At 28.3% G+C, this 12234-nt stretch overlaps 2 protein-coding genes across 2 annotated transcripts; one reads left to right on the top strand and one right to left on the bottom strand.

Annotated features, from left to right (window-relative positions):
• The first annotated feature begins 3075 nt into the window (after positions 1–3075).
• On the top strand, positions 3076–7655 carry LOC123297748 (protein disulfide-isomerase TMX3). Its single transcript, XM_044879510.1, has 6 exons — positions 3076–3252; positions 3315–3570; positions 3633–3964; positions 5810–6255; positions 7294–7486; positions 7586–7655. The coding sequence occupies exons 1-6, from the start codon at positions 3213–3215 to the stop codon at positions 7606–7608; spliced, it is 1290 nt and encodes a 429-aa protein (XP_044735445.1). The 5' UTR covers positions 3076–3212; the 3' UTR covers positions 7609–7655.
• A 1641-nt stretch (positions 7656–9296) lies between these two features.
• Positions 9297–10421, bottom strand: LOC123298153 (programmed cell death protein 5). Its single transcript, XM_044880070.1, has 3 exons — positions 10232–10421; positions 10061–10175; positions 9297–9996 (listed from the first exon to the last, which is right to left on the bottom strand). The coding sequence occupies exons 1-3, from the start codon at positions 10295–10297 to the stop codon at positions 9782–9784; spliced, it is 396 nt and encodes a 131-aa protein (XP_044736005.1). The 5' UTR covers positions 10298–10421; the 3' UTR covers positions 9297–9781.
• Between the last annotated feature and the right edge of the window lie 1813 nt (positions 10422–12234).

Here is a 12234-nt window from a genome sequence, read left to right as displayed (position 1 = left end):
TTTGATAAATTCGAGGTTGAAAATCACCTGTTGTTTTGATCATGTTGCAGGAGCGTAGTTTGAGTTGCATAAGAGGAGAGAATATTGTTTACTAAGTGGTAGTCTTCATATGAATTTTGTTTTAAAAGTTTTTATTTGATTTCAAATGTATATTGAATTCCAGTAAAAAAATAATAATTTGTATATGTTTGATTTTTAACCATTTTCAAATTTCCGATTGAGATAAAGTTCAACAGATGTTGGACTTTATTTATGACAATACAAAATAGGGAATATTCATGTATTTTTTTTATATTTTTAATTCATTGTTTACACCGTTATAACAAAGTAAAAAATATAAATACTGCTTAAAATTGCTGTATTTAAATGTAAAAAAATATTTAAAATAAATTATAATTTTGACATATTTAAACGCAGTTTTTTGGCGCTCTCTGTTGATGACGTATAAATACGTGATCTGTCAATTTTTGACAGTTCAATGTATAATTTACACTTTAAAAAAATGAATTTACAACATAGAATTTACACTCGTTATTATTAGGTTTTCTAATAAAAAGCCGTAGAATAGTATAATTTAATAAAATACCATATAAAATCAAGTAATTAATATCATACAGTATGTCAACAAATTTGACAAGCCCGTACTATGATGTCACGTCCGTATAAAAATTTGAATTTCCGTTTAAGAAATTTTTAAATGCCCTCACTGAATTTGTACTTTTATTAATTAATTTTAAGTAATTAAAAAGATATTAATTACTAAAATAATGGTTTAGTTGAAATGTCCAGTCATTAAAGTTACGGAAGAAAAATATTTGAACCAAATTTAAATTTCATGAATTTTCCCTGTTATAACAACATTTATTCGAATAATTAAAATCTAGAAAACTGCGAACGGGAGCGGATCATCTAGCCTTAGCACACAAAAAAGATAAAACAGTAAATGCCATTTGCGCAAGTGTAAGAACCTATTAGCTCAAAATAACACAACAAGGAAAATATAATTTCTTTTAACTGAGAATTACAAATACAATGGAAATTGTAATTTAAAAGAGCAAGGAAAAGCGTTAGTAAATTAAATTTGCTTTTTAATCTTCAATTAAAAATTAAATAAAAGGGAAAAATGGTTAACCAAAATTATACTTTAAAATCCGAACTTTTCGATTGGCTACGGAAGTTTTGGAAATAAAGTGATGTCACAAAAGATCAACACGGTATATTAGTCGCCATATTATCTAATCGAAAAAAACAATTAGGAACGATGAACCATTATTACCTATAATATCTCGAAATTATATCTCAAAAATTACTTAAAAGCTGACACTCTGTATAAAAATTATTTATCATAATGACAAATTAACAAAAATTTTGACAGCTGACGAAAGAAATTGAAAATAAAAAAATCGTATATTTAATAAAATTTAAAAATAGAAAATTGGAAAGAAATGAATCCAGAGCTGGATGAATTTGATATATTTGGCAAATGTGTTGCAATACAATTGAAAAATATTCCAATTGATTTAGCTCTAGAAACACAACTCAAATTGCAAGAACATATAACGCAAGTAAGATGTAAATTACTTCGACATCAAATTAATATAAAGTTGAATAAAAGTGGCGAATTTGGTACTGAAACAATTCAAATCGATTAACAGTATCTGGACCTACGAAACGGCTCAAGTCATTAAAAATTAATTTATGAATAAATTGTTTGTTAATTAATAATTTGGTAAGAAAACGCATACCTAATTTCAACGAATGATTACTCATAATATTTAAATTATTTAATGATTTGGTTTTAGATTCCTTTAAGCCCATGCTGTTTTGGTATCGTATTTATCAAGTTAAAAATTAATATAATCCGTATTCAGTAGAAGGGATCATTCTTTGTTTCATTTTAATGATTTCATTTAATCCAAATCATTAAATATAGAGCATCTTAGATTAATTTCATCTGACATCATGACACTTGTTTGTTTTTATTATTAATATTGAACGTTTATAAATTGTTTATATTTTTATTAGTATACATGTTTCTATACTAAAAGTTTTATGTTTTCATCAACTTTGCTTCAAAAATCATTAAATTTCATCCCAAAATCATAATCATAAAAATTAAATATAAAATAAATTGTTTTTTTGTTAAAAAAATGTTAGAGAATGATAGTATAGATTGATGAGTACTATCATTACTTAAAGTTTAAAAAAAAAAAATTAAAATGTTTTTTTGTAAATATTTGTTTGTAGAAACTTTTCATCACCTGTAAAAATAAATGTAAAAATGAATATCTTTTTATTTTAGATCAACATAATTTGATGTGAAAATAGGATTAAAGGGTTGCCACCTCTCCAAATTTGATAGGGAAGTCCCGAAATCGTGTAGTCTCTCCCTACTCCCGTAATCAATTCTCCAGAGTTCAGTAAAAAAAGAAATTTTTGAATTATTTGTTTCATGTTTAGGTAAATTCAATAATTCTGAGCAGCTATCTCTCGACTTCCTAGAACTTTGAGGTGGCAACCCTAAATAGGATTCATAATAAAACACACAGATTTCTTTTACACATTTAGAAAATATCTGACATTCTTGTAGTATTAAACATTTCACTCGAAAAAGAGCTTAATGAGTTTAAAATTCTAGAAGGCGACGTATACTCATATTTTTTTCTTCTAGGTGAACCGAAAGAGCCACATACCGCTCGTTGCGATAGTGGATTTTTCTTTTGAGAGATATTTCATTCAGAAGTTAAAATGATAGCTAACTAATATTGATCGTTTCTTGGCAAGAAGCACACAATGAGAATTTTGTAATTTTTAACAAGGTGTATATTTTGCCACATAACATAAATGCAGATTAATATATTTGCCTTTTTTCATCTTTAGAAGTTCAAATTTCTTCTATAATATTTCGAATTAAGCAAAAATCAAACATTAAGGAAAAGTATTCATTGTATCGCCTCTTTTTTATTTTTGCAAATACTGTCATGTGTGTAGGTTTAGTATGTAATATGTTTAGTAGTTATTCTGTATCGTATTTAAAAGTCGATATAAATCTAATTTGACAAATATGTCAAATCGAATAAATTGAATAATGTTTACAAATGTTTAAAAAACTAATTTTTAAGAGGCCATAATAATGCTAGTCTAAATATAACTTAATTATACTTAAAACTCTAGTCATTAGCTAACATTTTGTTGCTATTAGCTAAACGATCATGTTGTTGAAAATTTTTTTTTGTATTACATTTTATTTAGGTTTGTACATATAACAACATTTGTATTTGAATTGTTTTATGATAATTTCCTTAAAATTTTAGTCAATATTTCAACAATAAATGCTTCACGCGTACTTGAATTGAGTGATAAATTCTCTGAAGTTCGTCGTGATGGAGGTTTGTGGTTTATTATGTTTTACGCGCCATGGTGTGGTCATTGTAAACGGTTAGAACCAATTTGGGCTCAAGTAGCACAATCTTTGTACAAAAGTAATGTAAGAGTTGGTCGCGTAGATTGTACACGATTTCAAAATCTTGCTATGGAATTCGGTATTCAAGGATATCCTACTATTAAATTGTAAGTCTAAAACAGAATCAATTCTTGAATATATTATTAAACTTTGTGTGCTGGTATTCTAGCATTCGTGGTGAAGTTGATGTTACATATAATGGGGACCGTACTCGAGAAGAACTAGTTAATTTTGCATTACGCATGTCCGGTCCTCCTGTTCAGGAAATAAAAACGGAGACTAACATGGACTTGTTAAAAAATAGTAATTCAATATTTTTTATGTACGTTGGGAAGCAATCTGGACCACTGTGGGCAACATATAATTCTGTAGCTGAACAATTTCAACCTCATGGGTTCTTTTATAGTGTTTCCGATGATATTGCTGCCAAATATTTTGATTTAGATGATTTGCCATCAGTTTTCGTGCATAAAGAGAGCTCTCATTATTTTTTTAATGTTGGTAAGTATACATGATTAAAGTAAAAGTTCGTTGTTCCTTATCTAAACTGTTACAGTTGCCGGTCTCTAGCACGGATCTAGTAATTATAGTATATGGATGTAGTATAAAGTCCTTCTTTAGACGAGGAGGGTGTATCACTCAGGGGGGAAGCAATGTGCCTACTTTTGATTGGCTGCGTCTCTCATTTGCGGGAAATTCAAATAGAACGATATTTCGTGTGTTTTAGATTTTAATATTTCTATATCCATGGTTTTAGATTGCCTCAAGCAATATGCCTGCTTTTGATTGGCTGCGGCTGTTTGCACTCTCAATTGCGGGAAAATTTAAATGGGTAGCGAATTATGCGTGTAATTGGGGTATGAGCAAAAAATCTTTTACCCTAAAGAAAAAAATGTATTTTTTTTAAATAAAATTTAGAAATTAATTACAAATATAATATTTTTAACTAATTACCATTGGATGAAGGAATATACCTTTAATATTCCTATGACCGACTAATTACCTAAAGAATATATCGTAAATAATTCGTAAAATAAAACTTCACTTATTTAAATTAAGATTAGGTTCACGGGTACATAATTCAATACATAAATAAGTAATAATTTCCCCAAATAAATTTTTACATTAATTTCATATTTTAAAAATTCTATAATATGTTGAAATTTAGTATTGAAAATTAATCGACGTATTTTCGAGACATTCTTAAGCCTTCTTTTATATTTCATTAGTTAACTTATAATAGTTGTAACACAGGATTGAAAATTGAATATTCACTAAATTGAATAGAATATTGTTGCGTTTAGGTTACTTATATCGTTGAAAAAATTGTTTTAAAATAAGCATAAATACTTCATGTATTTATTTTTCTTTACAAATTTTACTTTTCTTTTGAATACAAGATTATTTATTTATGTTGTCCACACACGTCAACCATATGTCAAACATGTTTCCATGCTTACAAACGAATCAAAAACACTTAAAGAAGGCTTTGAGCATACTTTTAGCATGTTCCTAGTTAACAGCCAATAGAAAGTAGGCACAATGATACCCTGCCTCTTCCCCCTGAGTGAGACTCAACCCACTCGATTATAGTCCATCCCTTTTAAAATATTCCTATATCCATGGTCTCTAGCAACTAAGCTAGTCATCCTCTTTAACAGAAAATGACATTTTTTTAGGGAAAGGACCTAGTGTTCTCAATTTTTACCAGAATTTATTTAATTCATATTTGTGTTTCCGATTCAAAGGCCCCCACAGTTTTTATATGTAGATTGAGATTCAAAATTTCTAAAATGATACTTTTTGATAACTCTTGGTAGATTAGAAGTTTCCATGTACACCTAGCTTTAAGAAAATTTTGAAGTATTAGGTGGCGATCGAAATTCAAATAAAGAAAAAATATAAATAAAAGTACGTGTTTGATTTCTGGCACATTATTCTATTGAGGAATACTTTTAATCTCAGTTTTATTCATAAGAAAATTATTCCTGTTTATTTGTGTATATCTCAGTATCTGCAGGCTTGCTGAATAAGTGTTTAAAATATATTTAAAGTATTTTATTAGCTTTTCTCCTCTTGCGAATATTGCACCAGATATACGCTCTTGAAGGCCAATATTATTATTTATATATGAAATTTGACCCTCCTCTCCATTTTTCAAAAACCCTAATTCTTGATAATTTGTGAGCTGAAATTTGAGGAACATGTGTAAAGCGTATGACAACACAACATTATAACAGAAAAAATATTAATATGCTGGAAGCCTTGGTAAACTAAATTGATTACAGAGCTTTTTAAGTCTTAAAAAATTTGGTAAAAAATAAAATGTTTATGATTTTTATCTAGTTGATGCCGATCAAAGTGAATTGGAAGAAGCAGAAAGTCTTAATATTACATTACATAAATGGATTAACCAAGAACGTTTTGCAACATTTCCAAAAATTACACGCTATAATATGCATGAATTTTTACGTACCGAAAAATATTTAGTACTAGTTGTTGTTGAAGAAAATCAAATCAACGAAATACCACCGGAAATGGCTGAATTTAAAGATATGGTTGAATCTGTTATACGTAAAAAACGTGATCAATTTCATAAATATTTTCAATTTGGTTGGATTGGCTCACCAGATCTAGCTAATTCTATCGCTATGATGGCAGTACCATTACCATTTCTAATTGTTTTAAATTCATCAACGTATCATCATCATATACCTGAAGATGATCCTAGTCAAATGACTCCTGATTCCATACATATGTTTTTGGAATCAATTTATAATCAATCGGCTCCTGTAAGTAAATTATAACTTTCAAAACCATAACAACAGTATATCTCATAAATTCTTAAACACAATTTAATGATAAAAATCTTTTAGCGTAAGTTAAAGAAAATTGTTTCAAAAGGGAGCATCTTAAAATAATTCTTGAATATTCGTAATAGAAGACCATCTTAAATTAAAGAAAGCTTTTCCTTTTTGAATTTGAATTGAAAATTTAATTTTTAATTGGGTTTCTTAAAATAATTCTGCGTTTAAGGAGCATACTGGATTTTTGCCTTACTGTTTCCAACAATATTTATTAGCCAAGACCAATTTTGTAATTTAAAATATTGTATTGGGTGGGTAGTAGCTAGTTTTGTAGTCAACCGATAAAAAAATAACTTGTTCATGTTCATGTTCTGATATCTGATTGAACCTAGTTCTCCGGGTTGCTTTTAATAGTCAATTTAGATCCTAAAAGTGTAACACTTTAAATTACAAAGTTGATCTTTATAAAAAAACTAACATTTTTTTTTTTAAACATTTATTCGAAAATCGTTCGCTTTCGAAGAAAATGCGACTTAAAAATATGTCATTATTGCGTCCTTTACCAAATTCCATGATTTATCTCTCATTTGAAAGCTTATCGTGCCGGCTAAAGATGATAATTGGTCTCAGTCTAAAAATACCTACTTACTGTGGAATTCCGCACTATACGACTAATTCTACATACTGCAAATATCCAAAATTGAATGCAAAAATAAACAGATTTTTATATTCAATTTGTGCTGAATCTATTTATGAAAAAAATGTTGGTAATTTTAAAACAAGCACCTTTTTATTTAAAGTTGTCTTAAGTCTCTTATCAGCCAAAAATATGAATTTACTTTTAACTAACACTGAAAGACAAAGTCTTATCCAAGGTTTTTTTAATTTTTATCTCTATGAACAACCTTTATTTGAAGCATATTTAACGTCTACAATTCGTCTAGAAATTCTTTATACAAGAAACAATTAAAATTTTTGGGGGCGAATACTTTAAAATTAAATTTTGTCATATTTTTAATATAGATCTATGGTGGTAATTCATTTCCTGTCAGACTCTACAGATCATACTTTGAAGCTAGGGCAAAATTGGCTGAAATGTGGTATGGCAATCCAGTATTAATGGTTGTATTATTTGGATTACCACTTGGATTCTTATCATTAATTTTATATTCTACTTGTTGTTCTGATATATTAGATGCTGAGGAAGAAGATTATGGTAAATATTTTTGTAATAAAATAATTTTAATGATCTTTAAAAAATAAAAAAAGACAGACTTATCTAATAATAAAACTAATTAATTAAATTTATTTACAGATGATCACGAGAAGAAAGAGTAAAACAATTTTAGTGGTAAGAAAACTTTATAAATGGCTTTTTTTAGTGAGTATACATTTTTTATTTTTACATAAAATATTAAATTTTATTATTATTATGTATTTTAATTATTTATTTATTAATTGTTTATTATATTGTGTACAATTAAAAACATATTATATGATTCATATTATTATAATAAAGTACAAAATAAAACAATGTAATTGTAATTTGTTTTAAGCTTTTTTTTTTTTTTTAAATCGTTTGTGAATTTAGTTATACAATCTCTTGGTTCCTTTTCCTACAAATATTAACGATTGTTGGACCGGTTTCATGCCAGTTTTCTTGAATACAGAAAAATAATAATAGACAAAGAAATTTACTGAAAAAAAAACCGTGTCTAATAATACTCAGCTGGAAATGATTTAAATTTATTTCGGATATCCTTAACATGAGTTATATGAGTATTACGCCAGTTTCTGAGCGAAGCTTAACTTTCCCGAGCAAAAGTCGAGAAATAATCGTATGGACATAATCAAGACTCCACAAAAAAGTTTTTGTATTTATTCTTTTGACAACTTTCGACTTAAAATATTCAAAGAATAAGTTTTTAAACTATGGGCATCGAGTAACGGGACACCCTGCGTATAGAACTCTGATAAGTAATAAAAAACATTAGTTTTGATGCCTATTTTTTTACACACCAAAATAGCAAGAACGCCGCATTAAAGCACATCGATTAATATCATTTTTCAATTTGTAAAAGAAGTAATACCATAACTCATCGGCCGTAAGTTTTTATAATCCAAAACAGTTTAAGCCTTGTTATTGAACTTAGTATACGCACGTTTTGTAAATAATTTTTCCTGCTCGTTAACTTCTTATTTATCTTTCTATGTAATACAATTATTTAAATTGTTTTCGCTACGGTTACATTTTTTAGATTTATTAAAAGGTGTGATGCATTATTTAAGTACCTGTATGTCGCTATAAATTTTTAAGTTGATGTATACTCAGTTTCATCGTTGTGTGCGTAGTCATAGTAGGGACCATGAAGGTTATAAGAAGGAGAACGATCGCTATAGAAAATATTGTCCCCGAAATATGGATAAAATAAGTGAGGCGCTGCGACCGCTAAATAGTATCAATAAAAGCGGGCTGTTGTGCGCTAATTTGAAATGATATATCAATTTGTACATTATGCAACTAACTCCATCTACTTGTACTCATAAACAGCTAACTTCGCAGATACTACTTCTTGATTACAGCGCGGCTGGTGGCTGAAAAATGAACTATAAATTCTACAAATTTTCAGGGACAGACGCGCTAATGCTTTAACACGTAGCGATCGTTCTCCTTCTTTATAACTTTCATGGTAGGGACAATAAAATCGATGCCAGCGCTTCCAGTGAAAAGTTTTGGCGTTAAAGGAGGCTGTCATGACTAATTTTCTATTCTTTACATGTTAATGTTATAGGAAATGTCAAATTAAAATTATTGAAAAATACTAATTAATTAAACATAATGCATTAAAAATTGTGAAAATAAGAAATCAAATTGCAAAAATATTATTTTTCAAATGTAAATTATCATAATTATTATTTAATTAAATATGTGAGACAATAATATTAAATTTTCAATGTAAGTCATAAATGTAATCCATTCAATTATATATGCATCCATACAATTCTATAATTAAAATAGTGTATTGTTATCATGGAAACGCCTCCAATAAAACTCACGCACGGTGTGAATGTTATATTATAGTAGTAACACTCAGAATGTCAGAATGCAGCGAAAGCGATAAAGTCACAGAGGTACGATGCCGTGTTATGATAAAAGGGTGTCTCTCCAAAAATATTATCTTATCGTTCCCGTTCAGTAACTCTAGGTAGAAAATTAGTATATTATTAGAAGTCAAAACTGCAAAGAGAGCGTAAATTTATACAAAAAATTATTTATAAAGCTGATTATTGATAAAAGTGATTGTGAAAATTGGAGAAAGCTCCTAGCGCAGATTGAACTCGTAGGGTTAACAACCCCAAAAGAAAAAGCAAATTTCTGAGTAATTAACAACAAATTTTAAATATGAATTTTATTAATAATAAATTAAACTGATGTAAGTATTTATAATATGAGACTTAGAAAATTTCTAGTAAGCAAATGGGAACATAAAAAAAAATTAAAAATATATTGCTAAAAATCATCATCATCAGAATCTAAAGCTGCTCTTCTTCGATCAAACTTCACCGTTGGTGCTGTTGACCCCACTTGTTGATTCACACTTTCCAGCATTCCTATTAATTCAGCTTCACTAATTTTTCCACGAATTTGTCCAGTCTGCGCCATACGTATTAACATTGATTCGATCATACGACCTTTTTCTGGTTTACCCAGTGCCAAAGTATTTACTAACAATAAAAAATATTTGTTAGATGTGAATGATTTTTTATTTGCTTCAAGTCAAATACTTACAGCGTGCTCTAGCCGATTGATCTAAAATTTGTGTTAAAATTGAATGTTTTGCTTCTTCTTGAGCTCTGGCCTGTTCTTCTTGGGCTTTTGCATTATTCTGATTGTCACCTGCAGGCTATTTTAAAATATTTAACCTAAATGTCATACATACACGTTTATATTTGAATTTACCTTGTATTGCGATTGTAATTGAGCTAATCTTTGTTGACGAATTTTTTCTAATTCTGTATCTTCCATAATTATTGAATCACGTAAAACTTTCTGTAAAACTTATAAGAACAAGTTATATTTTCATACTCTATCTATTCTTCAGTTTTAAATTATTTGCTCCTAATTTCACTGTAAACGGCAGAGGTAATTTTAAACGTCAAAATTAAGGAAATATATTCCTATCGAATTTCGATTAGTATTTGTCATATTTTTTGTATTTTAGGCCTTAAATTATCATAAGCATTTGATTAAATCTGCAAAAAATTTTGCTTAATTTAGTTAATCTGACAGAAATTTTGATTTGTGAATTTTTAGTATACAGGGTGACAAAATTTTGAAATTTTTAGTATACAGGGTGACAAAATTTTGAACTTGCTGTTTTGCCAAAAAAATTATGTAATAATGTCCCATTTTTGAACGCAAGGCAAGGGCTTAAAACTTAAGATCCCAACCAACTCCTCTATAATCGACAAACTCAACCCAACCAACTCGTAATGACAACAATACTCCGGATCTATAAAATGTTCCATTAATTTTTTCCGATTATCGTTTTGATTAGATTTTGTACTACGGTTTCCACCTTTACTGATTTGATCTAATGACTCCAGAAAACATGGACTTTCTTCCCATTCTCATATCAACATTAATTCCCCGAGTTTAGTAAATAAATACAATTTTTCTGTAATGTGCTTCATATATAGGTTGTAAATTATTCAACGACAATTCTTAGAAGCTTCTATTTTAAATTTTTAATTACGGAAAACATTGAAATATATGAGAACAGATACTTTTAGAATGCAAAACATTAATAATCTCGAATCGCATTCGACGATATTTTTCAAAAGATCGAGTAAAAATTATATTCCAGTATTTACCGTAAGTTTTTGGTAGTTAGAACGAACTCAATTTTGAGACATTTTATATTTGAAAACGCCTATCCGATTTGGGTATTGAACTGAAATACTTGGTACTATATATTAAGATCTATATACTGGGTATTATTCAAGAAAACGAGCGGGCATCATTTCCATTTCGTTTTCTATACTAAGCGTCTTTCGTCCTTTGTATTCTCTTCAAGTTCGTTTAAAACATCTTGTTCCAAAACATTAGACTATCAGTTCTTCATAGTCGTGTACCGACCCAGCATGCCAGCATATAATTAATCATCGCTTTTATTCATTGCGCTCCATGTAGAAATACAGATTGTGATTTTGAATTTTTGAGTTTCAATCCGACAACACTCGCCTGATCCTACTGTTATCAATCCTTGGTCGCAATTTTCGAATTATGATTCTGGCATTTTTCTAATCCTTTTTCTGCATTTCATAGATAATATGTTTCAGTCATTTTATCGAAGAGCTTAATATCTAATTTTGAAAGTGTGTACGCCTCCATGTTTTTAAGCAAAAAAACATAGTTTAAAAATAAATCTACAAGATTCATACAAAGTTTATTTCAATAATCAAAAATAAATTTTTATTCTTGTATGTTAATTACAGACAATTATACATTAACAAAAATAGACAGTACAGTTATTTAAATAACAAAACTTATATTAAAATAGAACAGAAACAAAATTTTGTTGGCTGAAAGTTTTGTTATTTGAATTATACTATCTTTCAATTCGAAGTCAATAAAAAGTCATTTGATTAAATAGGCAGTAATTAAAAAAATAATTAACTTCATTGAATTCAAATTAAAAATAAATTCATTATTACTCCAAAATGGCAGTTAATTAAATCATTCAAATGAAAACGCTTTATCAAAAAATTCTTAAAACAAAGTATGATAAACCTAAGTAAATTTTTCTGAATTCTATTATCCTGAATATATTGAAGGTATTTTAATTTTTAAATGACGAATTCGATGTTTAATTAATGACGATGATTTACCGTTTTATGCTTCTAATCTGAAGACGTCTCGTCTTTGGATGACAGGTCGTTCTCATAGGGGGCACAGAGAAC

Source organism: Chrysoperla carnea, chromosome 4 (genome assembly GCF_905475395.1).
Source record: "Chrysoperla carnea chromosome 4, inChrCarn1.1, whole genome shotgun sequence".
In the NCBI taxonomy this organism is placed as follows: Eukaryota; Metazoa; Arthropoda; class Insecta; order Neuroptera; family Chrysopidae; genus Chrysoperla; species Chrysoperla carnea.
Note: the sequence above shows the minus strand (reverse complement) of the source record. Positions and strands in the feature narration are given on the sequence as shown.

Bases quoted from the DNA above. Each gene is read 5' to 3' on its own strand.
- LOC123297748 (XM_044879510.1), top strand. From the start codon at position 3,213: ATGTTGTTGAAAATTTTTTTTTGTATTACATTTTATTTAG. The intron at 3,571-3,632 runs GTAAGTCTAAAA...CTGGTATTCTAG, and splicing joins GGATATCCTACTATTAAATT to CATTCGTGGTGAAGTTGATG. The intron at 6,256-7,293 runs GTAAGTAAATTA...TTTTTAATATAG, and splicing joins TTTATAATCAATCGGCTCCT to ATCTATGGTGGTAATTCATT.
- LOC123298153 (XM_044880070.1), bottom strand. From the start codon at position 10,297: ATGGAAGATACAGAATTAGAAAAAATTCGTCAACAAAGATTAGCTCAA. The intron at 10,176-10,231 runs GTAAATTCAAAT...ATTTTAAAATAG, and splicing joins AATTACAATCGCAATACAAG to CCTGCAGGTGACAATCAGAA. The intron at 9,997-10,060 runs GTAAGTATTTGA...TTTTATTGTTAG, and splicing joins TCAATCGGCTAGAGCACGCT to TAAATACTTTGGCACTGGGT.